The sequence below is a fragment of the Calidris pugnax genome, unplaced genomic scaffold (genome assembly GCF_001431845.1).
Source record: "Calidris pugnax isolate Ruff unplaced genomic scaffold, ASM143184v1 scaffold38, whole genome shotgun sequence".
NCBI classification, from domain to species: Eukaryota; Metazoa; Chordata; class Aves; order Charadriiformes; family Scolopacidae; genus Calidris; species Calidris pugnax.
The window spans coordinates 18,416,741-18,443,614 of NW_015090995.1; the positions used below are offsets into that span (position 1 = coordinate 18,416,741).

General features: G+C 48.7%; 1 protein-coding gene across 1 annotated transcript in view; it reads left to right on the forward strand.

Moving 5' to 3' along the window:
- The window catches only part of ATP11C (ATPase, class VI, type 11C), a 47,295-nt gene that overhangs the window by 18,755 nt on the left and 1,666 nt on the right, over positions 1-26,874 (forward strand). Inside the window, exons 15-27 of the mRNA XM_014954932.1 lie at positions 1,370-1,443; positions 2,114-2,217; positions 2,815-2,996; positions 4,148-4,411; positions 5,271-5,445; positions 6,417-6,519; positions 7,873-8,018; positions 8,384-8,443; positions 9,449-9,576; positions 13,507-13,642; positions 15,799-15,864; positions 17,474-17,577; positions 18,962-19,115. Coding sequence (XP_014810418.1) covers positions 1,370-1,443; positions 2,114-2,217; positions 2,815-2,996; positions 4,148-4,411; positions 5,271-5,445; positions 6,417-6,519; positions 7,873-8,018; positions 8,384-8,443; positions 9,449-9,576; positions 13,507-13,642; positions 15,799-15,864; positions 17,474-17,577; positions 18,962-19,115 — 1,696 coding nt within the window. The remainder of the gene's footprint in view (positions 1-1,369; positions 1,444-2,113; positions 2,218-2,814; positions 2,997-4,147; positions 4,412-5,270; positions 5,446-6,416; positions 6,520-7,872; positions 8,019-8,383; positions 8,444-9,448; positions 9,577-13,506; positions 13,643-15,798; positions 15,865-17,473; positions 17,578-18,961; positions 19,116-26,874) is intronic.

Sequence of the window (26,874 nt, forward strand, 5' to 3'; positions counted from 1 at the left end):
GCAGGCTGGAAGGCTTGCTCACAAACATCTGCTGGAGGTTTTAGTGACGTCTAAACTCAGGTCCCTGAAGCTCCTGCAGCCCCTCACATGTATCCTTCTTCCGTGCCCGGCTGTGCAGGTGGCTCCTGGGCTTCCCGAGGTGGCAACTGACCTCGGGGACAGTGACTGAGCCACAAAGAGCACACACTGAGCCTCAACTGCGTGATAGGGATCTCACAACTGTGGTTGCCCCATCCCTGGAGGGGTTCAAGGCCAGGCTGGATGGGGCTTGGAGCAACCTGGTCTGGTGGGAGGTGTCGCTGCCCAGGGCAGGGGAGTGCATCTGGATGATCTTTAAGGTCCCTTCCAACCCAAACCATTCTATGATCCTATATGGCCCTCTTCACCATAACTTTTTTCCCCTCTTGAGCTGAAAATAATTAGGTTTTACCCCTGTGCTCTCAGCCTGGGGGACATCTGAGAATCACTGACCTCATCCCAGCGCTGCCCGAGAACTTACTGTCACAAGTGTCACTTCTTTACTCCCCTGATGGGGAAAAACTCCTTATTTAAATGCCGGAGCCACTGTGGCTGCCCATGGAGCTGCTCCCAGCCTGGGGGCTTGGGGGGCAGGGAGTGGATGGATCCCAGTCATGGGAGATCACCCAAAGCTTTGCTGCCTGGTGGGTGCCCTCAGGTGTCCACCCACACCCTCAGACCCAGAGTTCTGTCCTTTTATTTTTTTTTTACCCCATTTTCTTGTGCAGTAGAAAGTTCACTGCCCAGTGGGGTCTGGTGGGAGGTGTCCCTGCCCAGGGTAGGGGAGTGGAACTGGGTGATCTTTAAGGTCCCTTCCAACCCAAACCATTCTATGATCCTATATGGCCCCCTTCACCATAACTTTTTTCCCCTCTTGAGCTGAAAATAATTAGGTTTTACCCCTGTGCTCTCAGCCTGGGGGACATCTGAGAATCACTGACCTCATCCCAGCACTTCCCGAGAACTTGCTGTCACAAATGTCACTTCTTTACTCCCCTGATGGGAAGACTCCTTATTTAAATGCTGGAGCCACTGTGGCTGTCCATGGAGCTGCTCCCAGCCTGGGGGCTTGGGGGGCAGGGAGTGGATGGATCCCAGTCATGGGAGATCACCCAAAGCTTTGCTGCCTGGTGGGTGCCCTCAGGTGTCCACCCACACCCTCAGACCCGGAGTTCTGTCCTTTTTTTTTTTTTTACCCCATTTTCTTGTGCAGTAGGAAGTTCACTGCCCAGTGGGTGCTGCCACTTGTAGGGTGTGTTGATTTCTGCAGCTCATTGGTAGGGATTTTCTGTCTTAGAGTTATTTTACTTTTACTGAGTCTAAGCTCCTTAATTATTTTTCTTTTTTAAAGGTACCAACTTCTCCATGTGTTGAACTTTGATCCTGTCCGTCGCCGTATGAGTGTCATTGTGAGAACCACCACAGGTACAGTTAAAATACATTTCTGGGCTCCCACACGTGTGTGCATACGTGCACAAATATAAAACACATCCTCTTTATTCCTGTAACCTGGAGAGGCCAAGCTGTTAGGTTTTTTAAGCTGGTCTAATTAAAATCTGTACTGGGTCTGGCTGGGAAAGAGTGAATTTTCTCCATAGGAGGCACTGGGGACCAGCAGCAGATATGGGGAAGGGACAGGGATAGGGACAGTGACCCACTGAAAGCTCCCTGTTTGCCTTGTTCCAGCCTGAAGGTGCAAGTACAGAGGGGGGAGATGTGAGACCTTCCCCTGAGCAGGTTGGGTTTTCATGGGGATAGATTCAGAGATCACCATCCTTCCCCAATGTCAGTCCCATAAGCTGCAGGATGGTGGTTTTACCCTCCCTGAAAGGGTTGCCAAGGCTTTTAAATAGGAAAAAAAATAACTGCTTTGCCCAAATTTTTGCAGAAGGCTTGCTCAGAGGCAGGTAGCGACACCCAGTATCCCAGACTGGGGATAAACAAGGCTTTGCCCAGGTTTCCTGAGGCCAGTTTTGGTGGGCAGCCATGCTTCTAGTCCTGCCACGCTTCCCTCTGCATCATTTGCTGGCTGTTGAGTCTGTGAAGTCTTTCCCCAGCTTGCGAACGCTACAGACTATTTATAATTTGCTTTTAGGGAAGTTGCTTCTCTTCTGTAAAGGAGCAGACTCCTCGATTTTCCCGAGGGTGCAGCAAGAAGAGATCCAGCAAACCAAAGTCCACGTGGACCGCAACGCCATGGTGAGCACGCGGCCGGAATTTGGCTGGCTCCTGGGCTCAGGAAGGCCTTATTCCAAAAATAGGGATGTGGCCTTGCTCTGGAGGGAAGTGTTGAAAATCTGAGTGTCACTTCACATTGTTTTGAAGCCAGGCTTCTTTCCTTTTCTGTCTCTTTGGCTTCCACCTTTATTTGACTTTTGATAGACTTATATGGTCTCCATCGCAGTTGTGTCCGAGCATCTCCCAAGCAAGTTAAAAATAGAAATAACAATAGCGGGCTGTTCTCTCCGGTGGGAGAAGTGCCTGGTCCCAGTCATGGGGGCACCCAGTCCCTGTTGTTTCTGCTGGATGCACGCTCTTGGCTCTGCTCCTTCTCTGAGTTTCTCTCTGCCATGTTACGTGCAGGTAATAAGCATAACCACCATTAAGAAATTACTGTATAAACACAGAGAAATTGGCCTTTTGACTCGAGCCAACAAGTTGTCGTTGACTTTTGGGGTTGGTACTGACAGGAAGCACTGATGGTAAAGAAAATCACTGACCCTAAAGTGAGGAGCTGTAGAAAATCTGCTTTTTTTGGCGCCTGTCCACTTTATTTTCTCTCCCTCTCCCTGCCAGGATGGCTACCGCACGCTCTGTGTGGCCTTCAAAGAGCTGACTCAAAAGGAGTACGACAAAATCGACAGGCAGCTTAACGAAGCCAAGATGGCTCTGCAGGACAGGGAGGAGAAGATGGCCAAGGTTTTTGAAGACACAGAAGCAGACATGCACTTGATTGGGGCCACCGCTGTAGAAGACAGGTAAGGAGGTGACCACGGCCACCGATGCTGTGGTTTCTCCTTGACGTTGCATCATGGCCCTGACTCGCTGAGGTGGGACCGAGCGGCCAGGGCAATTAATTACTCTGTGGCACAACACGGTGGCCTAGTTGCTAAAATTGGCTGGTGTAGTAGGAATTAGGATTTCTTAATGAAACCACAGCAGTTCACGCGCTTCTAGAAAGTGAATTAAGCACGCAGCGTTAATTTGCACATCAAAACAAATTCCGTTTCGCAGGCAGTTAGACTAACTGCATGTGTAAATTAAACTTACTCTTGACTCTTAGGTCTCACAGTATAATGCAGTGGGTTTTTTGTTGTTGTTTGTTTTCTTTATTCCTGTGGCGGTGGTCTCTCTCCAGCATGGGGAAAATGAGTTGATTTCTCTTGGGCTGGTACTTCCATCGTGCCTCTGTACTGGGCACTGGTGAGGCCTCACCTCAAGTACTGTCTTCAGTTCTGGGCCCCTCACTACAGGACAGACATTGAAGTGCTGAAGCGTGTCCAGAGGAGAGCCACCAAGCTGGTGGTGGAGAACAAGTCCTATGAGGAGAGGCTGAGGGAACTGGGCATGTTTAGTTTGGAGAAGAGGAGGCTGAGGGGAGACCTCATTGCCCTCTCCAACTCCCTGAAAGGAGGTTGTAGAGAGGCAGGTGTTGGCCTCTTCTCCCAAAGGACGAATGACAAGACCAGAGGAAATGGTCTGAAGTTGGGGCAGGGGAGATTTAGATTGGATATTAGAAAGAACTACTTTACTGAGAGAGTGGTCAGGCACTGGAACAGCCTGCCCAGGGAGGTGGTGGAGTCACCATCCCTGGAGGGATTTAAGAAACGTATAGACATGGCTCTTCAGGGCATGCTCTAGTGCCTAAGGTTATTGGTTTATGGCGAGGTGTTGAGTGTGGGGTTTAGTTGGTGGGTGTGGTGGTTTTGGTGGGCGTTTGGTGTGGTGTGGTTGTTTTTTTGTGTGTGGTTTTTGGTGGTTTTTTTTGTGGTTGGACTCGATGATCTCAGAGGTCCTTTCCAACCACTAGGATTCTGTGATTCTGTGTGATTCCTGCCTGCAAAACGAGGATTTTTATGGATTAAGGGTGGGCCAGGCTGAGGAAGGCTGTTTTCCTTCTTGCCTGCAGGCTGCAGGAGCAGTCGGCGGAGACGATCGAAGCCCTGCACGCGGCCGGCATGAAGGTCTGGGTGCTGACGGGAGACAAGATGGAAACGGCCAAATCCACCTGCTACGCCTGCAGGCTCTTCCAGACCAGCACCGAGCTGCTGGAGCTGACGGCCAAAACGGTGGGTGAGACAGAGAGAAAAGAGGATCGGCTCCATGAGCTGCTGATGGAGTACCATAAAAAGCTGATTCAGGACGTTCCCAAAAACCGGGGAGGTCTGAAGAGGTAAGAGAACCGGAGGAGCCAGCCCCGGGGGTGCTTTACGGATGCAAAGTCAATAGAGGAATAAATAGGACCAGGTTGTGGCCCTGGGGACTGGCTACTTGGCTGGCCCCTTCGCTTTGCTTATCATCTGATGATGAGGAGAGGCTGAGGGAACTAGGCATGTTTAGTTTGGAGAAGAGGAGGCTGAGGGGAGACCTCATTGCCCTCTACAACTACCTGAAAGGAGGGTGGAGAGAGGCAGGTGTTGGCCTCTCCTCCCAAAGGACGAACGACAAGACCAGAGGAAATGGTCTGAAGTTGGGGCAGGGGAGATTTAGATTAGATATTAGAAAGAATTACTTTACTGAGAGAGTCGTCAGGCACTGGAACAGCCTGCCCAGGGAGGTGGTGGAGTCCCCATCCCTGGAGGTATTTAAGAAACGTATAGACATGGCTCTTCAGGGCATGCTCTAGTGCCCAAGGTTATTGGTTTATGGTGAGGTGTTGAGTGTGGGGTTTAGTTGGTGGGTGCGGTGTTTTTGGTGGGCGTTTGGTGTGGTGTTTTTTTTTTGGGTTTTTTTTTGTTTGTTTTTTTTTTTTGTGGTTGGACTCGATGATCTCAGAGGTCCCTTCCAACCACTAAGATTCTGTGATTCTGTGATCTCTAGCTTTAGTTAGTTTTGAACTTAATTACACAGTTCCCTTTTTGAAGGACACGTGTTAAATCCAAGCTTTTTAGGATTGCTAAGCCCCCCTAAAAGGGACGGCAAGAAGATGAATACAAAAGCAATTTCTCTTCCACTAAGACGATACGAGCGGCTGGATTGAGTTCTTAAGAAGTCTGATTTTCATGTCAAACTTGTGCCTCGTTGCGTTGCAGAAGCTGGACGCTGAGTCAAGAATACGGCCTGATTATAGATGGCTCGACGCTGTCACTGATCCTCAACCCTTCTCAGGACTCCAGTTCTAGTAATTACAAAAACATATTTCTCCAAATCTGCTTGAAGTGTACTGCAGTCCTCTGCTGCCGCATGGCTCCTCTGCAGAAAGCACAGGTATTGAACTCTGCTTTTTAACCCTCTGAAGCACATCGTTAGGTGACGGGAGGCACTTCTAATCCACAGCTGGGACTTGACCTGAGTCCGATTTTCATGTCAAACTCGTGCCTCGTTGCGTTGCAGAAGCTGGACGCTGAGTCAAGAATACGGCCTGATTATAGATGGCTCGACGCTGTCACTGATCCTCAACCCTTCTCAGGACTCCAGTTCTAGTAATTACAAAAACATATTTCTCCAAATCTGCTTGAAGTGTACTGCAGTCCTCTGCTGCCGCATGGCTCCTCTGCAGAAAGCACAGGTATTGAACTCTGCTTTTTAACCCTCTGAAGCACATCGTTAGGTGACGGGAGGCACTTTTAATCCACCAGCTGGGACTTGACCTGGTGGCCTTCATCACCCAGGGCTTCTCTGGGCTGTGTGTAAGCCTCGTCTGAGCTTCAGAGCGGGATGGAAACGCACCAGCCCTTCAAATCTTGAATGTAAAACCTTTGCTTAATCTGCTCACGGGATGCCACAAGCCCAAGCCAATCAGAAATAAAAAAGCCCTGTTTGTCTTTTTTTTTTCCTTTCCAAATTTGTCAAGTGGAGTCTGTGACTTCATCGCGATGGTTCCCCAGCCCGAGCAGCAGTTTCTGCCCCTCTTCCAGGGCGGGTCTCCTGCCCCCCAAACGCCCCAGAGGTCCCAGCACTGGGAGATGGAGCTCTGCCAGAAGGGAAGGGTGGGATGATGCTGCCTGGGATTTGTTTTTAAATACTGTCCTTCAGCTCTGTGCAGCTGAGTCTTGGCTTTTTTTTCCCCTCTGGTTGGTGACTGCGAAGGAAATAACTAAGGGTTTTATTCATGTGAACTCTCCAGGCTGTAGAAGCCTGGCTACTTGTCCTGAGGGGCTCTTGCAAGAGGGTCTCTGGAGGCTTTTTAACTGAATTTTTGGTTTCCTGTCTTTTTTTTTTTTTTTTAAATATCTTAGATTGTGCGAATGGTGAAGAACACAAAAGGGAGCCCCATAACCCTCTCCATAGGGGACGGCGCGAATGATGTTAGTATGATTTTGGAAGCCCACGTTGGAATAGGTAAGAGACCTGGGACCACCCATCTGATGCCTAAGACCCATCTTAGGTCTTAGGGGTCTTAGCCCCATCCTTGCTGGGGCTCGCTTTTGAGGCACAATCAGTATTTCCAGTGGTGCATGGCTAAACTCATCCCACTGAAAAATGTGGAAAATCTGCTGTTGCTTTCTTTGGAGCAAATTTGACTCCAGATAAATTCTTGGGATCCTCATATAGTGCTCTCCTTTGATAATACCGCTCTTTATCAGTGATAAACATCAGAGTGTTCTCAAAAACTCTGTGGCCAGATTCAAGGTGGCAAAGGTTGCTTGCTGGTCAGGGGAAAAAAAAGGCCCAAGTAGCAAACTGGCAGCTGTTGCAAAGGCAGAGCAATGAAAATAGGGGATTTTATTAGGGCTAAGTGGTGGCAGCTGCTGGTAACTCAACACTGGGGACCCACACGTGTTTCCTGAGGGCTGCTGCTCGGTTATGTTGTGTCTGCCCTCTCCCTGTGACTGGCATCGGGCTGGAAACGATCCCCCTTTCTGCAGATTGGTGTCGGAGATAGGGGAAATACTGGAGCTTTTTGTAATACTGCTGAAGAGGAGAAAGGGCAGCCTCTTTCTTTGGGGCTGCTGGAAATGCTGCGGGGCCCTCTGATAAATGGGGTCCCGCTGCAGGTCATTTGGGTGCAGCTCTTGAGTGAACAAAACTGTCTTTCTTGAGCTCTGCTCTGCGGGGGTTGTCTCGGGAGGCTGGTGAAATAACTGGGAGATACCGGCAAGCCCGCAGGGAAACCAGTTCCTTATCTTTTATCAGGTTTGCTCAGATACTTTTCACCACACTCCCTTACAAAGGAACTCGGGCAGTAACCTAAATACAGCTGAAAAAAAACTCCAGTGGCAGGTCTGAGTGTTGTGGAGCCAAAGAGTCTTGCAGCACGTTAGTGTTTTGCTCTCCTGGAGCGCTCGGGGTGGGGGAAAATGGCCTTTTTCATACCTTGAGACACTGCAGGATGTGAACAACCCTCCCCCCATCCAGTGGGTAGCATGGTCCAGATTCCAGCCTCTTAGGGATTAACCCCTTGCTTTAGCATCCATCAAGAGTCCAGCCCTTTAGGGATTAACCCCTTGCTTTAGCATCTATCCAGAGTCCAGCCCCTTAGGGATTAACCCCTTGCTTTAGCAGGTCCAGATTCCAGCCCCTTAGGGATTAACCCCTTGCTTTAGCATCCATCCAGAGTCCAGCCCCTTAGGGATTAACCCCTTGCTTTAGCAGGTCCAGAGTCCAGCCCCTTAGGGATTAACCCCTTGCTTTAGCATCCGGCCAGATTCCAGTCCCCCAGGGATTAACCCCTCGCCACGCTTCTGTCTCCAGGTATAAAAGGCAAAGAAGGACGCCAGGCTTCCCGAAACAGCGACTACGCTGTGCCAAAGTTTAAACATTTAAGAAAATTGCTACTAGCACACGGGCATTTGTATTACGTGAGAATAGCACACCTTGTACAGTATTTCTTCTATAAGGTAAGGATGTGTGTGTGTGGCTTATTTCTTTGTTTATACTCTGGGTCTCTTTGGGAAGAGGAAAAAAGTAGTATAGGTTATTTCGCAACTGTGTTTTCCTTCCCTGGAACAGGCTGTGTCTCTGCCACGTGCCTGTCAGTTGAAAACAATACTTGCTGGGGAATGTGAGCCTGACTTTATTCCAGTGACTTCTGCAGATATTAATTGCTCATTGGATTCGTTTTGTGCTTGGTAGAAAACAGTGCCCCAACCTGTCTGATATTGCGGTATCAGACACCAGTGTCTAATAACGGGGAAGAATTATTTGGATTTAGATTGAGAAGTCAAGCGTTTCCCTGCTAACCCTTTGTCTTTTGTTCCCCTAGAACCTTTGCTTCATTTTACCGCAGTTTTTATACCAGTTCTTCTGTGGATTCTCACAGCAGGTAACTTCCAGTAATGTGTCTGTAAAGCCAGGATGAAAAAGCAAGGGGCACAGTGAGGCTTCTTAGCAGAGACCTGGCTTTTGGTGGCCCGTCCCTTCCTCACCTCCCTGTAGAGAACAGTTGGAACTGACCCCATTGCTCAGCGCCGTATCTGGAGCATCATCTTTTTGAGACCCATAACCAAAAAGAAAGAAATCTGCTTTCTTTTCTTCTCCATCCACCACCCATGAACACAGAGGGACACCTTCCCAAAATACAGCTGGTTTGTCAGCACCTGATTTTTGCCGTTTCTCCTTCTCTTAAAAGAAAAAGTTTTCAAAGACTTCCTGATCTTTTCTCCTCTGCTCTATTTCCCTGCATTAAAGGAGTCTCTCAAAAGGAAGAACAGTTTGTTCTTTTATGACAACCTTTAAAAAAAAGCCACTCGGGGAGTGTCATCAGAGCCTTGCTCAGTCCAAGCGAGCGTCAGAAGGACAGGTCCATGTGGTGGGTGGGCTCACGTGCTCGGAGACAAGAGCTTTGGCTTTTGTGTCAACTGCCTGTGTCTATTTGGGCTCAAAAGTAATGGTGAGGAAGAGTAGATGATAGGAGATAATTCTCTGCTTGTCTCAGCAGAACCACTTGCTTTTTTCTTCTTTTTTTTTTTTTTCAAAAAGAAAGAAGCAGCAGCCATAGTTCCTCTAAACCATCTAGTCTTTAGATAGTCACAGGAGACATCAAGTATATTAATAGAAACAAGAAGCACAAGAGCAGCTACAGAAAAGCTGTGATAAGGGCTGTTTAATCACATTTTTCTGGTGAACAAGCCGGAGATGAGAGCAGCCTGATGTGGCTTGGCCCCCCCTGGCATGACCCCTCTCAACCCAAACTGTCTGTGTGCCTGTGACTAAGGGGTGAATCTGTAGGGTGGGTACAGAGATGAGGGCTGGAAACTTCTAATATTTCTGCGGGGAGACTCTTAAAGTGGAATTTCTCTCTCATTTTACCCCTTCTTCCTCTTTTAAGCCACTGTATGACGCTGCTTATCTCACTATGTACAACATCTGCTTCACGTCGCTGCCTATCCTGGCCTACAGCCTGCTGGAGCAGCACATCAACATCGACACGCTGACGGCGGATCCGCAGCTCTACATGTGAGTAGCACCAGGCTGGGTGAGCCCCAGAACTACTTGATTTATCCACGGTTTAAGTTCTGTGGGTCCAGGAGTGTAAACGGGTCTCCCCGTCCCGTGTCGGTGATGGGATCCCCATGAACTGCAGAAAAGGCTGTTTCTGCCCCCTCCTGGCTCTGCTGCTACTGCCTTAGAGATAAGAAATGCCCTGTTTACTGCCTGTTTCTACTTATTTATGCTCTGGTCTAGAAAATTGCACTGCTGTGTCTGTATAAAAAAATAAACTGTGGAATTCTTCATCCATAAAAAAAAAAGCTTCATATGTGGCCAGACCATTCGTTCCTGTTAGCTTTGAGGCAGGCACGTGATAGAGTGTGTAACGGACGGGGCCAGGGGGAGATTTGGCTTTCAGGAGAAAGGAAGATCCATTCATTTTCAGGAAGACAAGTGTTCCTGGAGCCTGGGGCAGGCAGGTAGTTTCTCAGCGGGTATAAATGGATATCCTCCCCCAGGCTTCCTCTGCACAGGGCAAGTCATAGAATTGTAGAATTGCCCAGCTTGAAAAGGACCTTTCAGACCATCAAGTCCGACCATCAACCTAACACTGACAAAAATCATCGTTAAACCCATATCTCTAAGCACTACATCTGCCCGTCTTTTCGGGGTAGGCAGGTAGTTTCTCAGCGAGTATAAATGGATATATCCTCCCCCAGGCTTCCTCTGCACAGGGCAAGTCATAGAATTGTAGAATTGCCCAGCTTGAAAAGGACCTTTCAGACCATCAAGTCCGACCATCAACCTAACACTGACAAAAACCATCATTAAACCATATCTCTACGCACTACCTCTGCCCGTCTTTTAAATACCTCCAGGGATGGTGATTCCACCACTGCCCTGGGCAGCCTGTTCCAAGGCTTAATAACCCTTTCAGTGTAAAAAATTTTCCTAATATCCAATCTAAACCTCCCCTGGTGCAACTTGAAGCTAGTTCCTCTTGTCCCATCACCTGTTCCTTGGGAGAAGAGACTGACCCCCCCTGGCTACACCCTCCTTTCAGGGAGTTGGAGAGAGCAAGAAGGTCTCCCCTCAGCCTCCTTTTCTCCAGGCTGAACACCCCCAGCTCCCTCAGCCTCTCCTCACAAGACTTATGCTCCAGACCCCTCACCAGCTCTGTTGCCCTTCTTTGGACCCTCTCCAGCCCCTCAATGTCTTTCTTGTCAGAAGGGGCCCAAAACTGGACACAGCACTGGAGGTGGGGTCTCACCAGTGCCAGGTACAGGGGGACCATTGCTGCCCCAGTCCTGTTGGCCACACTGTTCCTCATACAGGCCAGGATGCTGGGGGCCTTCCTGGCCACTCTGCTGGCTCATATTCAGCCGCTGTTGACCAACACCCCCAGGTCCTTTTCTGCCAGGCAGTTCCAGCCACTCTTCCCCAAGCCTGTAGTGTTGCAGGGGGTTGTTGTGACCCAAGTGCAAGACTTGGCACTTGGCCTTATTGAACCTCATCCATTCCATCCAGCCTGTCTGGATCCCTCTGCAGAGACTTTCTCACTCAAGCAGGTTGACGCTTCCACCCAACTTGGGGTCATCTGTGAAGTTACTGAGGGTGCACTTGATCCCCTGGTTCAGATCATTGATAAAGATATAAAAGGGAACTGGCCCCAATACCGAGCCCTGGGGAACACCACGTGTGATCAGCTGCCAACTGCAATTAACTCCATTCCCCACCACCCCATATCAGAGCCTGTTACTGGGGAACTCTGCTCTTCCATCCATGTGCTCAGAGTTTTTTGCCATGTTGCCCAGGGAAAGGACAATTTGTGGAGACTTTCTCTCCTGGTGCTTTCTCTCCTTCCTTGGTTGCAACAGGGAGAGGCTCCACAAAAACTGAGATGCTTCCCATCTTCCCCTGCATGTGCTTGGGTGCAGCCCTTCAGCAAGGACTGAGGAAGGTGCTTTTTTGGGAAAGCCCCTCCTCATCCATCGCTGTAGCTAATTCCTTGGCCTGGCAGTGAGCTCAGCCATGGGGAGAAGAAGACAACAGGTCTGGCCAGTGCCCTGGTGTCCCCCAGACAGGCACCATCACCATCATATAGTGCTCCTCAGCTATGGAGGAGCTGTGCGTGGCAAAGCCATGCTTGAGCCAAGAGGGGACAGCAAAGGGAATTAGCAGGTACCTAAAGATATTACATGTATATCCCAGATATTCTAGGTATTCTAGATATTCTAGATGTTTAGGTATAGAGAAATGAGCAGGTGCCATGAGGGCTCTAAAGTGAGGAAGGGGGCATTGGGTGTTTTTGAAATAGATCCATGGTTGATTAGACCTCCGTGTTCCTCCACTCGCATGGCAAAATGCCACGGCACATATTTTTTAATAAATTGCTAATTGAATATCGTGCAGCGCGGCTCGATAACGACAGGCCCCTGTGCGTTCCCCCGCTGGGCTGTCTGATCTCCCAGGTCCTGTCCGTTGAGGGAAAACAGATAAATTGTGCAGGCAGATCACCTGGGTTTGAATATTCATGGCCTGAATGCGCCGCCGAAGGCAGAGGGGCTGCTGTGCCTCTGCCGTACGCAGTGCTGAGCTGCTGCAGTGCAGAGCTCACGGCAGAGATGCTGGAAAAGCTGCAAAAAAAAGCCCGTTTGGGATGGAATGTGAATGCAAAACAGGAGGTGGCAGGGAGCAAGTTGGTTGTGTTCCCTCTCCTTGCGACAGACCCCGCTGACAGGCTGGTCCAGCCCTGCTCCTTGCTCAGACCCAAACTGGGGTGTGCTGGAGCGTTGCCGGTGCATCTTCTTGCACAGCATTCAGTGGGGTTTTGCTTTAGAAGCTGCAGCTGTAGGAGCCTGACACCACACTGGTTTGCAAGGTGCATTGTTGCTGAAATTGGATGTGTTGCTTTAACAGTTAGGAAGAAAAATGAGAAAAGAACTGAGATTTTTTTGGTTTTACCCTAAATGTGCTTTTCTCCCTCCTCAATCTTCAGATTTTAAAGAGAGTGATCTGCAAAGATAATGATGCAGGAAACTTTTTTTTTTATTTAAACTCCCCGAGGGTCGTTCTCCTCTGCCCGTAGAGCATCCATTGGCTGCTGCTGCTGCCTCCGTGCCAGATCTCAGCCTATATTCAGCCACGAGCCTCCTGCTACAGCCCCCGTGTTAAAAACACCCACCCTACCATTCAGGAGATTATTTTTAGCCTGTGCAGAAAAATACCTCTTCTAGGAACGGGGCTTGCAGGGCTTCGCTCAGAGAGAGGGGGGGTTTGTGCCTTCCAACAAAAAGAGGGGAAAACGTGGATTTGCTGTGTCTTCTTTAGCATTGCCCTGGATTTAAAATTCAAAATTCAGATACCATGGGTGGTGCAGGGGCTGCAGGAGAGGCTCAGGACAGTGTCAAAAACGTGGATTTGCTGTGTCCCATAGGGCTCTTCTTTAGCATTGCCCTGGATTTAAAATTCAAAATTCAGATACCGTGGGTGGTGCAGGGGCTGCAGGAGAGGCTCAGGACAGTGTCACAGCTCTTTGCTTTGGGCTGGCTTGGATTTTAATCTAAGCTACCCAGAGGAGAAGGACAAAACAAAATGAAAACGTGGATTTGCTGTGTCTTCTTTAGCATTGCCCTGGATTTAAAATTCAAAATTCAGATACCATGGGTGGTGCAGGGGCTGCAGGAGAGGCTCAGGACAGTGTCACAGCTCTTTGCTTTGGGCTGGCTTGGATTTTAATCTAAGCTACCCAGAGGAGAAGGACAAAACAAAATGAATATGCTGAACCCCTTATGATTTCTCCCAGCGAGCAGCTGTGCGTGGCAAATGTTGTTTGTGTCGTGTTTTTATGAGTTTTACCTCCTCGTCCCCAAATCCTAGGGACCACCAGGCTGCGAGGGGCTTTGTGGTCCATCCAAAATGTGATGGTGACACTCTTGTTGCTCCATCTCTTGGCAGGAAGGTTTCGGACAACGCGATGCTGCAGTGGAAGCCCTTCCTGTACTGGACCTTTCTGGGCGCCTTTGAAGGGCTCGTGTTTTTCTTTGGGGTTTATTTCCTTTTTCAAAATTCATCGTTGGAAGATAACGGAAAGGTAACACCACCAGGAAAAAAAAAAAAAAGAAAAAAAGGGCAGAGCAAGATGAGTGTGTGTTTTGTGCACTGCCTCTTTTATACGCCTGGCAGGGAATATCTCCACGCTTAATCTGTGCAGTGTGTCTCGAGTCTTGTCCCACGGTGTAGCCTTGCTTTATGGTGTGATTTTTTTGCAGCAAATGCTTGCAATGAAACGTTTTCCAAATTGCCATGGAAACAGGGCAGAGCTGGTTATACTCACTAGGTAAAATAACTAGTTTTACAGCTTTATTCCAAGCCGGCGAGCTTTGCAGAGCCCTCTCCTGCATGGTCCCAGAGCAGGAGTGTCTGTCCTTCCCACCCTGTGAAATTTGGCTGGTGACAATCCACCAAATTATTATCCCACCTCAACAAGATGCTGTTTGTCAGCGCAGACGTGGTTTGGGGCTCTGAGGTGGGATTTCAGCCTCCCTCTTGCCTTTGTCGGGGGGTGGGGGGAGGTGGATGGGGGGGCTTTTGCTGGGTTTTTGCTGCCGTTTGGAAGCCACCCGGTGAGCTTTGCAGAACCCTCTCCTGCATGGTCCCAGGGCAGGAGTGGTGTCTGTCCTTCCCACCCTGTGAAATTTGGCTGGTGACAATCCACCAAATTATTATCCCACCTCAACAAGATGCTGTTTGTCAGCGCAGACGTGGTTTGGGGCTCTGAGGTGGGATTTCAGCCTCCCTCTTGCCTTTGTCGGGGGGTGGGGGGAGGTGGATGGGGGGGCTTTTGCTGGGTTTTTGCTGCAGTTTGGAAGCCAGCATAAGTTAGCACCGCTGTCAGGAGGAGCAGGCTGTTCCTCTCCTCCCTGCTGTCTGCGTCCTCCTGCCGCTGCTGTCAGGACAAGCCGCCTGCACGGCCACGTGAGCGAGGTGTGGGAGCTGCTCCGGGGTAACTTGCACAGAAAAAGGGGGCGGGGAGGGGGAAAGATTGAATTTTTTTTCTTTTTTTTTTTTCTTGGGGTAACTTGCACAGAAAAAGGGGGCAGGGAGGGGGAAAGATTGAATTTTTTTTTCTCTTTTTTTTTTTTTTTCTTTTTGCTGGTTAAGTGAGTGCAGAGCAGAGCGTTAGCCTGGTGCAGCTGCCACCCGTGGTGACCTGGGCTGTCTCAGTTCCCTGTCCCCAAGGAAAGAGCATTTTCAGACCTTGGCTGATGGAAAACTTTTTTACACTATCACTTGTTTTCAAGGGTCACACCTTTAGCTTTTTTCAGTGGCTAACCCTGGGAGAAAAGCTGATGAAATTCACGTATGTATATGCATACGTTGCATCGATGCCAGCATTTATGGTCCCAGCTATAAGCAGTCAATCCCCTATATGGTAGATTCAGTGCCTTTCTGTATTTATGGCCCTTCTGGTTGTATTTGAATAAAACACAAAGCACTGATATGTTCTGCAAGTGCCTTGAGAGGTCAAGTCTGTGTGGCACTAAAATAGGATCTGTGGTTATGTCCTGTTTTGTAAACACTTATGCCTGTAAGAACTGCTATCAGCAATTGTTCATAATATCCATGTATGTTTGATTGACTCCTTTTTTTTCGCTCCTATTGACTTGACTTTTTTGGCATTTTTTTGAAAACTTTTACATTTCACTTTCTGTTTTAATGTATGCATTCAGATCTTGACAGCCTTTGGTAAGCATCCCTCCCATTCGTTGCCATAATTTGGATTTTATAGATACAGTATCTGCTTTTTTTTTCTTTTTTTTTTTTTTTTTCCTGTCGTGCGTAGTCACTAGTATCCGCAAACCAAACCAGATGGAAAAATCCCCATTGGTGCCTTCTGCAAATGGGAGTAAAAACCAGGCGATGAGCAGAGGTGTTGCGAGAAAGCAGAAACTGAGTAAATTACCCAGAAACCATGAAATGCAGGTGGTGCGATGACTTGTATCCTCGATTGACATTGCTGTTAGTAGGAGGTTGTAGCTGTCACCGTCCCGGCTCCGGGTGGCCCGTCCGTGTGGCACTGCATGGCACAGGGTAGCGCCCAACGCCTCCCCAGCATCCAACCCCCCCTGTAGCTGTCCCTCTGTCCCCTCCAGTCCCTGCTTGCACCCCTGTCCTCAGCGTCCTCTCTGTGCCTCGCCAAGGAGATGGACCCAGGCGCCGGTGGCAACACAACGTGGTTTTTTTCAGGTTTTTGGGAACTGGACCTTTGGGACGATTGTTTTCACCGTGCTGGTGTTCACCGTCACCCTGAAGGTTAGTCACTTATTTTTCATAGAATCATAGAATCATTGAGGTTGGAAGAGACCCTTGGGATCATCGAGTCCAACCATCTCCCCTACTCTACAAAGTCCTCCCCTACACCATGTCCCTCAGCACTGCATCTAAACGGCCCTTAAACACAGCCAGGGATGGGGACTCCACCCCCTCCCTGGGCAGCCTGTTCCAATGCCCGACCACTCTTACAGTGAAAAATTCCTTCCTAATGTTCAATCTAAACCTCCCCTGTTGGAGCTTGAAGCCGTTCCCTCTCGTTCTATTGTTAATTACCTGTGAGAAGAGACCAGCACCAACCTCTCTACAGTGTCCTTTCAAGTAGTTGTAGAGAGTGATGAGGTCTCCCCTCAGCCTCCTCTTCCTCATACTAAACAGCCCCAGCTCCTTCAGCCGCTCTTCATGTGATTTGTCTTCTAGGCCCTTCACTAGTTTCGTTGCCCTCCTCTGCACTCGCTCCAGCACCTCCAGATCTCTCTTGTATTGAGGTGCCCAAAACTGGACACAACACTCGAGGTGTGGCCTCACCAGTGCTGAGTACAGGGGCACAATCACCTCCCTACTTCTGCTGGCCACACTATTTCTAATACAAGCCAGAATGCCGTTGGCTTTCTTGGCCACCTGGGCACACTGCCGTCATTTTGCTGTCATTTTATCTTTACAGTCATTTTCCAACATGCTGTAAAATCGTGCGGTAAATGTGTTGAAGGTGAAGTCTCTAAGAACACGTTTCCCACCACACTTGAATCTTTTCTTCTTCCATAGAGGCAGAACTTGCTTATTGACCGCAGTCCTTTGCATACTCTACGCTCTGTGTTCCTGTGCTGGTCTATAAGTGTTCATAGAATCATAGAACCATAGAATTGTCTAGGTTGGAAGAGACCTTTGAGATGATCTAGTCCAACCATCAGCCTAACTGATTAAAAACCCATCACTAACCCATGTCACTAAGCACTATGTCAACCCGTCTTTTAAATACCTCCAGGGCTGGAAGTTCATATTTGGGTTAAATTATTTTCCTATGTTTTTGCCCTCTTTTGAGAGCTCCAGTTGATTATGGCTGACTTTTTCCCCACAGTTTCACCCCTTGGCATTCAGTTCCAGCAAGAGGAAAGAGAGGAGGAATAGAGAACTTGGCTTTGTCCACCTTGTTTCAGACACCGCTAAGCACTGGAGGGATCACAAAAGCACATCTGTCAAACAAATAATAGCAAACCTCCTTTGTTTCACGGAGCTTTCCAGAACAAACACTTTGCATAAGACCATACAAAAGGCCTTTTGTGTTTGGTTCAGGTGGTGGCAGGAGACAATTGAAGTCCCCGTAACCTTTAAAACTTTTCTTTCCTGTAGCACCAGAGGTTGCATCAAATTTATTCTATTAAAATGCGTCAGTTACAATTAGAAACTCACTGTTTCCATGTTGACAATGGTGCCAATCTATAGATAATTAAAATGTTCTCCTCATCGTACATAAGCAGGGAGGGAGCTGGTTGGAGAATTTCAACCTTAATGTGAAAGCAGTCAGAAATTTCATGTAAACACAGTCAAATACACTCTTCATCTAATGCCTGTTCTCTCTCTGTTCCCACAGCTGGCGTTAGATACTCGATTCTGGACCTGGATGAACCACTTTGTCATTTGGGGCTCTCTGGCCTTCTATGTGTTTTTCTCGTTCTTTTGGGGAGGAGTCATTTGGCAAGTATCTCTTCTTCTTCTTCCAGTTGGGTTTTCTGAGGGGAATGCCCGGCGCTGGCTTTGTGGGGGGATGTGGCTACAGTTGTCACCTCGTTTGGGCTCACCAGAGATTCTCCACTGGTGTCCAACCGTGCTCCATTCCCTACCGGGGTGGGAAGGGATGATACCTCCACCCAACACCTACTAAAAGTCGGTGGAAGAGGGCTGTTGCATGCTGAGATGTGTTCCAGGAGGTCCATCAGCCTATTGAAGAGAGAGCCCAAAAGCAGATAACTCCCAGGTGCTTGGATTTGGCAAGAGACAATTTGCTTTTCTGCCCACGGGGTCATTTCTGATGCCAAAATGACCTTGGTTCTTGTCTGGTTCTTACCTTAATTGAGGAGTTTTGGGGTAAATATTTCAGCATCTGTGCACGAGGGTGGGAATGAAAGGAAAAATTGATGGTGGAAAGAAAGCCAGTGATACAGAAGGAAGAGATGAGGCAGCTGCAGAGCAAGGGGACCCAGCGCTCTGGGGCAGCTTAACAGAGAGAAATAAGCAGGAGAAAACACAGATCTTCCTGCTGAAATGTTGGATCTGAGTAGGAGAAGAAATTCTCATTGATTTCAGTGCAACCAGGATTAATTTCCTGCAACAGCAGTAGTACCTTACAAATATTATTAGTTTTCTATTTCCCATGCTGGAGTAGACATTCACATTGACTTTCACAGTAGACAGCATCTCCCATTTTATACCTTGCCTTTCCCATGGGCTAGTGCCATGGTTTATGGGCTACATCCTTGACCCAGCAGCCTGCTAATCAAGATGTGGGACTGATTTAAATATTTAAACTGGGGGCCACGGGCTTTGTTTAACTCTTCAGCCCATCCTAACCAACAGATAGTGGTCTGCGATGTAGCCCGATCTCTGTGCTGAAATACAGGAGTTTTCTACTGGTGTGTTTAATTTGCTTAGCTCAGTATTTCCGAGTTAATGCTAAGCAGCAACTGCTTTGGGATCCTTAATATCAGTTATTTATGAGGCATTTTTCACACACATCTGTTGGTTCCCCTCCATCATCAAGGGAGGGAGGAAGAGACAAAGAATCTGTTGGGACCGAGAGTCTCTGGATTTCCACCATCAAAAGCAAACCAGAAGCCATAGCAAAGTCCAAATTTGAAATAAAATGAAGTGGTTTTTGACAAGGTGAATAATTTACCTTTTGGTGATAGTAGCAAAATTGGTGGTGGTGTCAAACACTAGCATGTTTCTGTGCGGGCTGCATCCAGCTCCATCTGAAAGGGAAGTGTTACTGCTCATAGTTTGATCTGAATCTGCCTTTGATCCTGACCTTCTTGGGAATTCCACATTAACCAGAATTTTATTTGTATCCTTTCTTTTTCAGGCCTTTCTTGAAGCAGCAAAGAATGTATTTTGTATTTGCCCACATGCTGACTTCTGTTTCCACGTGGCTGGCAATAATTCTCCTGATCTTTATCAGCCTTTTCCCAGAAATTCTTCTAATAGTTTTAAAAAGTATAAAAGAGAAAAGTCATCAGGTAAGGAACAAGATAATGTATTTATAGTATTTTTAGGAAGACCTCTCTTAAGCACCAGATGAATCTGTCACAGTACTGCGTACCGCTCACATCTCGAGGAAGGCTTTCTAGAGTCTCATCTTGCTCTTTCACATGCCAGAAATGTCAAGAAGCTCATCTAAAAATACTGCCTAGATCTGTAGGGAGGAGAGACTCAGCCTGTGCCTTTCCTTAGTTGCCTTCAGTGGATGCAAACCGTAAAGTCTCTCATAAAAGTACAGTGACCCTTTTCCAACTGGAACTGCTCCTCAAACCCACCATATTATCTCCTGAAAAAAACCTACTTCGTTTTGTGCCAAAAAACAAACCCCTGATGTTCCCCTTGGGTATGTCCTCGGATGCTGGTGCAGGGGAAACAGAGTCCTGTCATATTTACCCACCCCCTGTAATAACTGGGGGCTTGTGCCCTGACTTCAGCCTGCAGTGTCTGGCTCTCCTCAGAAGCAGTCTGGTTTCTCAACAGCTTTCCCCTGCTGCTGAGGAGGACTCCTTTTAAAAGTGTAAACCATGGAGTCATAGAATGATTTGGGCTGGAAGGGACCTTAAAGACCATCGAGTTTGAACACCCCTGCCCTGGGCAGGGACACCTCCCACCAGACCAGGTTGCTCCAAGCCCCCTCCAACCTGGCCTTGAACCCCTCCAGGGATGGGGCAGCCACAGCTTCTCTGGGCAACCTGGGCCAGGCTCTCACCACCCTCACAGCAAAGAATTTCTTCCTGAGATCTCATCTCAATCTCCCCTCTTTACATTTAAAACTGTTCCCCCTGGTCCTGTGGCTCCCCTCCCTGATCCAGAGTCCCTCCCCATCTCTCCTGGAGCCCCTTTAGGGACTGGAAGGGTCTCTAAGGTCTCCACAGAGCCTTCACTTCTCCAGACTGAAGCCCCCCAACTCTCTCAGCCTGACCTCACAGCAGAGGGGTTCCAGCCCTCCCAGCATCTCTGTGGCCTCCTCTGGACCCATTCCAACAGGTCCACGTCCTCCTTGTGTTGGTGGCCTCGGAGCTGGAGGCAGCACTTGGGGTGGGGTCTCCCCAGAATGGAGCAGAGGGGCAGAATCCCCTTCCTCACCCTGCTGGGGATGCAGCCCAGGATGTGGTTGGCTTTCTGGGCTGACAGCAAACGTTGGTGGCTCATGTTGAGCCTCTCATCCACCAACACCCTCAAGTCCTTCTCCTCAGGGCTGCTCTCTTCTCCTGAAAGTTTTCTTCCTCACTGCTGCAAATGATGAATGCCAGCACTGCCGGGCTCAGGACTCACTCTGTGCTGAGATCCCCCCCTGTCCCTTGCTCTCTGCTCTCCTGGAGATGCCCAGCATCCCTGCAGCATCATCCCTGTGCCTCCCCTCCCTCCTGCAGCCCCTCTTTTCCCCCGCAGCACCAGCAGGCATTGCCCACTGCCCTCAGCCTCTTGCCATCGGGTTTCCATGTCCCTAGGCAGTGGTAGGGCAGGGGTGAGGTCTCCCCAGAGCGGAACAGAGAGGCAGAATCCCCTTCCTCACCCTGCTGGCCACGCTGCTGGGGGTGCAGCCCAGGACGTGGTTGGCTTTCTGGGCTGCCAGCACACATTGTTGGCTCATGTTGAGCTTCTCGTACACCAACACCCTCAAGTCCTTCTCCTTGGGGCTGCTCTGTTCTCCTGAAAGTTTTCTTCCTCACTCCTGCAGATGATGAATGCCAGCGCTGCCGGGCTCAGGACTCACTCTTTGCTGAGATCCCCCCTGTCCCTTGCTCTCTGCTCTCCCAGAGATCCCAGCATCCCTGCAGCATCATCCCCGTGCCTCCCCTCCCTCCTGCAGCCCCTCTTTTCCCCCTGCAGCACCAGCAGGCATTGCCCACCACCCTTAGCCTCTTGCCATCGGGTTTCCATGTCCCTAGGCAGTGGTAGGGCACAGCCAAAGGGACACGGGGCCACCGCTGCCGGTGTGGGGCCACCAGGGTGGCTTCCAGCTGGGTGCCACGGCTGCAGGGTTTGGCCAGGGCAGAGGTGGCTTCTGCCCTGCCAACCATGCCCTGGACCAGCAGCCTGGTACTGGCAGACCAGTGCCCAGCTGGTCTGACCCTGTCCCAGGAAACCATGGGCTGACCTTCCACATAATGAGGTGAGCTTCTCCTTGAAGCTCCTGTACACCCTGAGGTTTCTGTGCATTTTCCTCACGTGGGATAACTTGGTATCTTTGATCCTTATCTAAAAACGATAGTTATCTCAATTAAAAAAAAATTTAAAAATCCAATGAAGTAGTAAAGATTTTCCTCTCCCATAACATTTGAAGTACAAGTTTGGCAGAGCATCAGTGAATTAAAACATGTATCTGCAAGACAAAAAAAAAAAACCAAACAACTCAAAACGTTAAAGATGAAAGCAATAGAGGTGGTAAAAGAAATGTGGTTGAATTCTTTGAGGCTCCATGTAATTTATTCCAATTAAGTATGATTTGAATGATTTCTGGCTTGATGCCCCTGTGGAACAGGCTGGGAGCGAGTTGCTCTCAACTGTGGACATAGGGCAGTTCAAAGAGCTGTAAAATGGTAAAAGTTGGAGGGGACCTTAAAGACCATCCAGTTCCAACCCCCTGCCCTGGGCAGGGACACCTCCCACCAGACCAGGTTGCTCCAAGCCCCCTCCAACCGGGCCTTGAACCCCTCCAGGGATGGGGCAGCCACAGCTTCTCTGGGTGAAGTTGTGGACAGTTTGAGGACAGTGACCTGGAAGAGTGACCTGGGGTTTCTGAGCCTCAGCTCAACTCACCCGAGAGGTGACCCATTTTTGCCTTCAGCTGATGGCCAGAAGATCCATTCTCTCTTACTTTCTCTTGCTTTCAGAAGCGCTTTGTACGCGTGAAAAAAGGCTCCTGTGAAATCATTTAGCAAAGCAAAATAAGTGTTGACTAGAAAAGTTCCTAAACACAGGCTGAGCAGCATTGAAATGTACATTTTGAGTAAGAGCCTCATAAAACGCCTGAAGCAGACACACCAGCTCCAGATGTCTGTGTTGGCAGTCAGACACCGTAGTCAGACACCTCATTTTTAAAGGTATCCAAGACCAAGTACATGATTTCGAGTCAAGACCCTTTTTGAGGATCCTGACCTTAATATTGGACAAAAAACCAACATCATTTTCCCAAAGGGAGCATTTAGTGACAAATGAGATTAAGGTAGTTATTTAGGTGCCTCGATGGCCCTTGACCCCAACCTTGACTCACCCCAAGTCCCTATAATGCAATGCATTGCCTTTGCTCAGTCTTTATTAAATTTTCTTTGTGGAAGTTTTCTTTTTTTTTTAGTTTGGTGGTTGTTTTTTTTTTAATTGCAAGGCGCATCTGTGTTTTCCTTGGTTTCTGCCTTTCTCTCTCTTGTACTGCAATTTTCTGTCTTTTGTGCTGTTGTGAACTAGGTAACGAAGCGCCTTCCTTCCTCAGGAACATCCACTATCTTCATGCTTTCTCAAACTTCCAGCAATCACAGCTTTTCTTGGAGTGAATAAGGTGATTTCCTTTCCCAGTCTCTCTACGTTGCTTGCTCTACTGCTTTTTTTTCCCTCCTCGTAACGCCTAACTCCTGAAAACCCTTGTCTAGATTTGCTTGCCCAGCAAAACACTGCTTTACCTGCCCTTTTGCTTTAATTTAAATCTTTTGCTTAAATGTTTTGTCTGTCTCTTCCCCTTGGGTCTCCTGTTGCCTCTCAGGTGGGTGAGCTGGGGATGTCCCAGTGAGGTGGACACTGTAGTGGACTGGACACAAGCTTCTCTAAGGTGGACTCGATTTTGGTCATCCTCTGGATGCCCTGGCAAACAGCTCAGGCTTGTATGGTCTAGGAGGAGCTCCCCAAGTGCCCGTCTTGCCCAGTTCATCCCAATTAATGTTCTTTGTACAAGCAAATGAGCCACTGGACTCAACTGGCGCAACCAGGCCTAGTCTTGGACTTGCTGACCATGGGGACGGTGGGTAGGCCAGAGCCAAGCGCCTCAAAAACATGTCCCCGCTGTTTGGTTTCACTGCCAGATCTCCCATCTGACTTCCTTTTTTTCAAAATGTTGGTTGTGAAGAGCTGGAGGATGGTTTCTTCCATCCTCGGAAGCAGCTCCTGCCTTCCCACCGTGCCTCTTGCACTGCAAGACCCAGCCAGTGTTGACCACCGTGGTGTTCAGGGGGGGTGTATTGCTACATCCCTTAGTGAAATGATGCGATTTAGCCGTGAAAAGGGGTGTGTGTACGTGTCTTCTGCTGTTCCACCGTGAGGCAGGGGTGGGTGTTATAAGTCTTTTTGCCTCGCTGTTGCAGAGCAGCAGGAAGGTGCCTGATTCATTGTCGGCCAGACCTTCCGTCAGACCACTTCTTTTAAGAACGTTCTCAGATGAGTCTAATGTGTTGTAACAGGTACCCTGTCCGAAGAAGTTGGGATGGTTTTAAAAGGCATCCATTAACCAAATCAATTAAACTCTGGTTCTTCGTAACCCTCTTGACTGTCGGTGTGGGGCACCTGTCCTTGTGGAATGGAGATGCAATGCTTGGGATGCATTTTAATTTGGGAGACGTTGTCCTACCTGCAACCTCTTTGGGATCCTGTATGTCTATGGATCCTCTCAAACTAAAATATTTTGTCATATGTAAACAAATCTTTTAATATAACCCGTATTTTAGCCTAATATTAGCAGACAGCTTAGAGAATACAGTCGGTGAGTTGTGCCGACCGTGGCTGTAAAAGCCAACACCGATGTGTTTACAGTGAAGTCCTCAAATCCCAGCTATTGAAATGATTCCAGTATTGCATCTGAACGGTACCAAAGTCCCTTTTTCTAGGGTGCATGCTGGTCTGTCGAGATAGAAATAAGTACATTTTAATTCATCTGCATAGAGCGGAACTAAACGTGTGTACTTGTGTGTGTGTGTGTGTGTGTGGACACGCGGTGCGGCGGGCATGTCTCCGTGTCTGTATGTGTTACGTACACACACCGAGAGCATCCTGCCACGACTTCACTTGGTTTTAAACATCATAGTAAGCTGATAGAATAATATAATAAAAATAAATATGTAAAAGTGCCAAATTGAATTCACAACTTCCCTTTTTAGTGAGATGTTTTGTAGCTCTGCGGTTTTGGCCGCAAACGCAAAACTACAATTTTTTTTCTGCAAACCTCTCCTGCCTTTGTACCTGCTCCTACTTCTAAAGAAATTGGATTATTTGGAGCAGCGGGTCCAACAGCCAGACTTGCCAGAGCTCGGAGTGTATCCGGATTAAATCCAGGATTCTGCTTGCCCAGGAGCTGCCGAGCGGCCGTTCCTTCCCCATGGACATTAGGTGGTGCTCTCCACTGCCATAACTGGTGCTGACTGGTGCAGGAGGTGGCCGGAGGGGAGCTGCAGGGGACAGCGAGGCAGAAACCAATTTTAGGTGTTTTACAGCATTTTGCAGATTGTGCGGATTGATTTACCATCTCATTGTTCCTTCCCTGGTTGTGAATGAGATTTGGCACTTTTATCACGCTCTGATCATTCTTCTTCTATAAAACTTTCAGTATTTTTTTTTCCTAAAAATAACCCGGAAAAAAGGTTTATGAGTTTGGGAATGTAACAGCTGAAAAACGTGTGTGTTTTCCTTCTGATTTTTGCAGACTGGCCCCTTTGATCTGCCTATGTTAATCTCATACAAACGTATAGAGAATGGTTATGTGAAGACTGAAGATGCTGTTACTAATTTGGCAGAAAGATGTCCTCTCAGGATACTTTAAAGTGCTCTCCGTACAAACACTGCGCGTTGTCAGGCTGTAGGCAAAAACCCCTGGGTTTAACCTGACAGTCCTCTTTGATATTACCAAGGACAGCAAGCAGCCCTGCTGATAAAGCAGTAGCCAGGGCACTGGCCCCACAGTACCCCTTTGAGCTTGTGGCTTCCCCACCCCTCCAAAACAAAACCCCTAAATCTGCCACTTTCTACATCATTGGAGGCTGAGAAAGCATCTTTAGGAATTCCTCATTAATTCCTCCTGAAACAGCATGAACTGAAGTGCTGAAGAGCAATGCCAGCCCCGTTTCATACAGGGAGGTGGGGGTAGGGGGGGGGCTTCCTCTGTCCAAGAGCAGCAGGGAGCTGCTGAAATCTCTTGCTCTGCCTGACCAAAGAAGTAGCACAGACTTTAAACCCAGTGACAGCCCTCCCTGGCTCCCCGAAAATGGTGGGGAGAGCCCCCTCTTCTCCCTCAGAAGCTGGATGCAGCCCCGGGGTCCCCCTTTGTCTTTGAGCTTGTGGCTTCCCCACCCCTCCAAAACAAAACCCCCCAAATCTGCCACATTCTACACCATTGGGGGCTGAGAAAGCATCTTTAGGAATTCCTCATTAATTCCTCCTGAAACAGCATGAACTGAAGTGCTGAAGAGCAATGCCAGCCCTGTTTCATACAGGGAGGTGGGGGTAGGGGGGGGCTTCCTCTGTCCCAGAGCAGCAGGGAGCTGCTGAAATCTCTTGCTCTGCCTGACCAAAGAAGAAGCATGGACTTTAAACCCAGTGACAGCCCTCCCTGGCTCCCCGAAAACGTTGGGGAGAGCCCCCTCTTCTCCCTCAGAAGCTGGATGCAGCCCCCCGAGCATCTCGCCCGGTGCCGGGGATGGGACCGACCCGTCGGGGGGTGGGGGGCTGCCCCCTCCCAGCCCTGTTTTGCCGGATGCACGTGGAAGAAATACTTGAAAACTGGGGAGAAATCTTCGGTGATGGTGTGGAGCCTTCAGTTGTATCCCTGCTCTGGGCAGGGTGGTACCCGCCGCGCTGGGAAGTGTCGGAGCATCCTCCCACTGCCGGTTCCCTGATGGGTTTATTGCTGATGGAGAGTGAAGAAAAGGTCATTTTTCCCCCCTTCCCCGTGCCGTGTTGTGGCTGTTGGTGATGGAAAGAAGCTCCAAAGCTGGGCAGGCTCCTGTGGTTGTGCTCACGTTGCTGCCCTGTGCAGTTGTCTCAACACTTTAAAGGCCTGAGTGCCAGCGCGGTCCCTGGAGCATCCCGGGGACACGGCCTGGGGACCTGCAGGTGTGTCAAACTGCATCTTGAGTTATTTGCACTAAGGAAAAAGAAGCCGGTTTAAAAAAAAAAAAAACAAAACAAAGAATACACGAACCTGATTTCATTTTGCATTTTATTTGGTTTTTAAATTGGCGTGTTCTTTTTAAATCTACCTGTACCATGGTCCAAAACAAAAACAAGGAATACACAAACCTGATTTCATTTTGCATTTTATTTGTTTTTTAAATTGGCATGTTCTTTTTAAATCTACCTGTACCATGGTCGTGGAAACTTTTCTCTTCAGGTTGTGCCCAGCAGAGGTGAGATACCTGACTCGTGATTTTATTTTATTGTATTATTTTTATTCTCTGATATGTGGAAAAAGCAGTTTTCTTTGCCAAGTGATAAATGGAGCACCCCGTGTGCCACCGCCGTGGGGTGTGAAGGTCCCCCCCACATCGAGGGGCACAGAGGAACGACTGTGAGAAGCTCTTGGGGTCTCATTCCAGCCCTAACGAGCTCTGTGCTGCTGCTGGGTTTGGCTCCCGCTCACCTGCGGGCAAAGAAACAGCAATTTGGGACTGGATGGAACATTCCCTTCATCAGATTTTTGCCGAACTATTAATTTTGGGAAGAATTGAGCCTGGCTCTCCAGCTGCCACCCCTGAGGCCCCGTCTGGTGGAAGCAGGATGCGGATCAGCTGGCGTGTCATCGTTAGGACTTTGCTAATT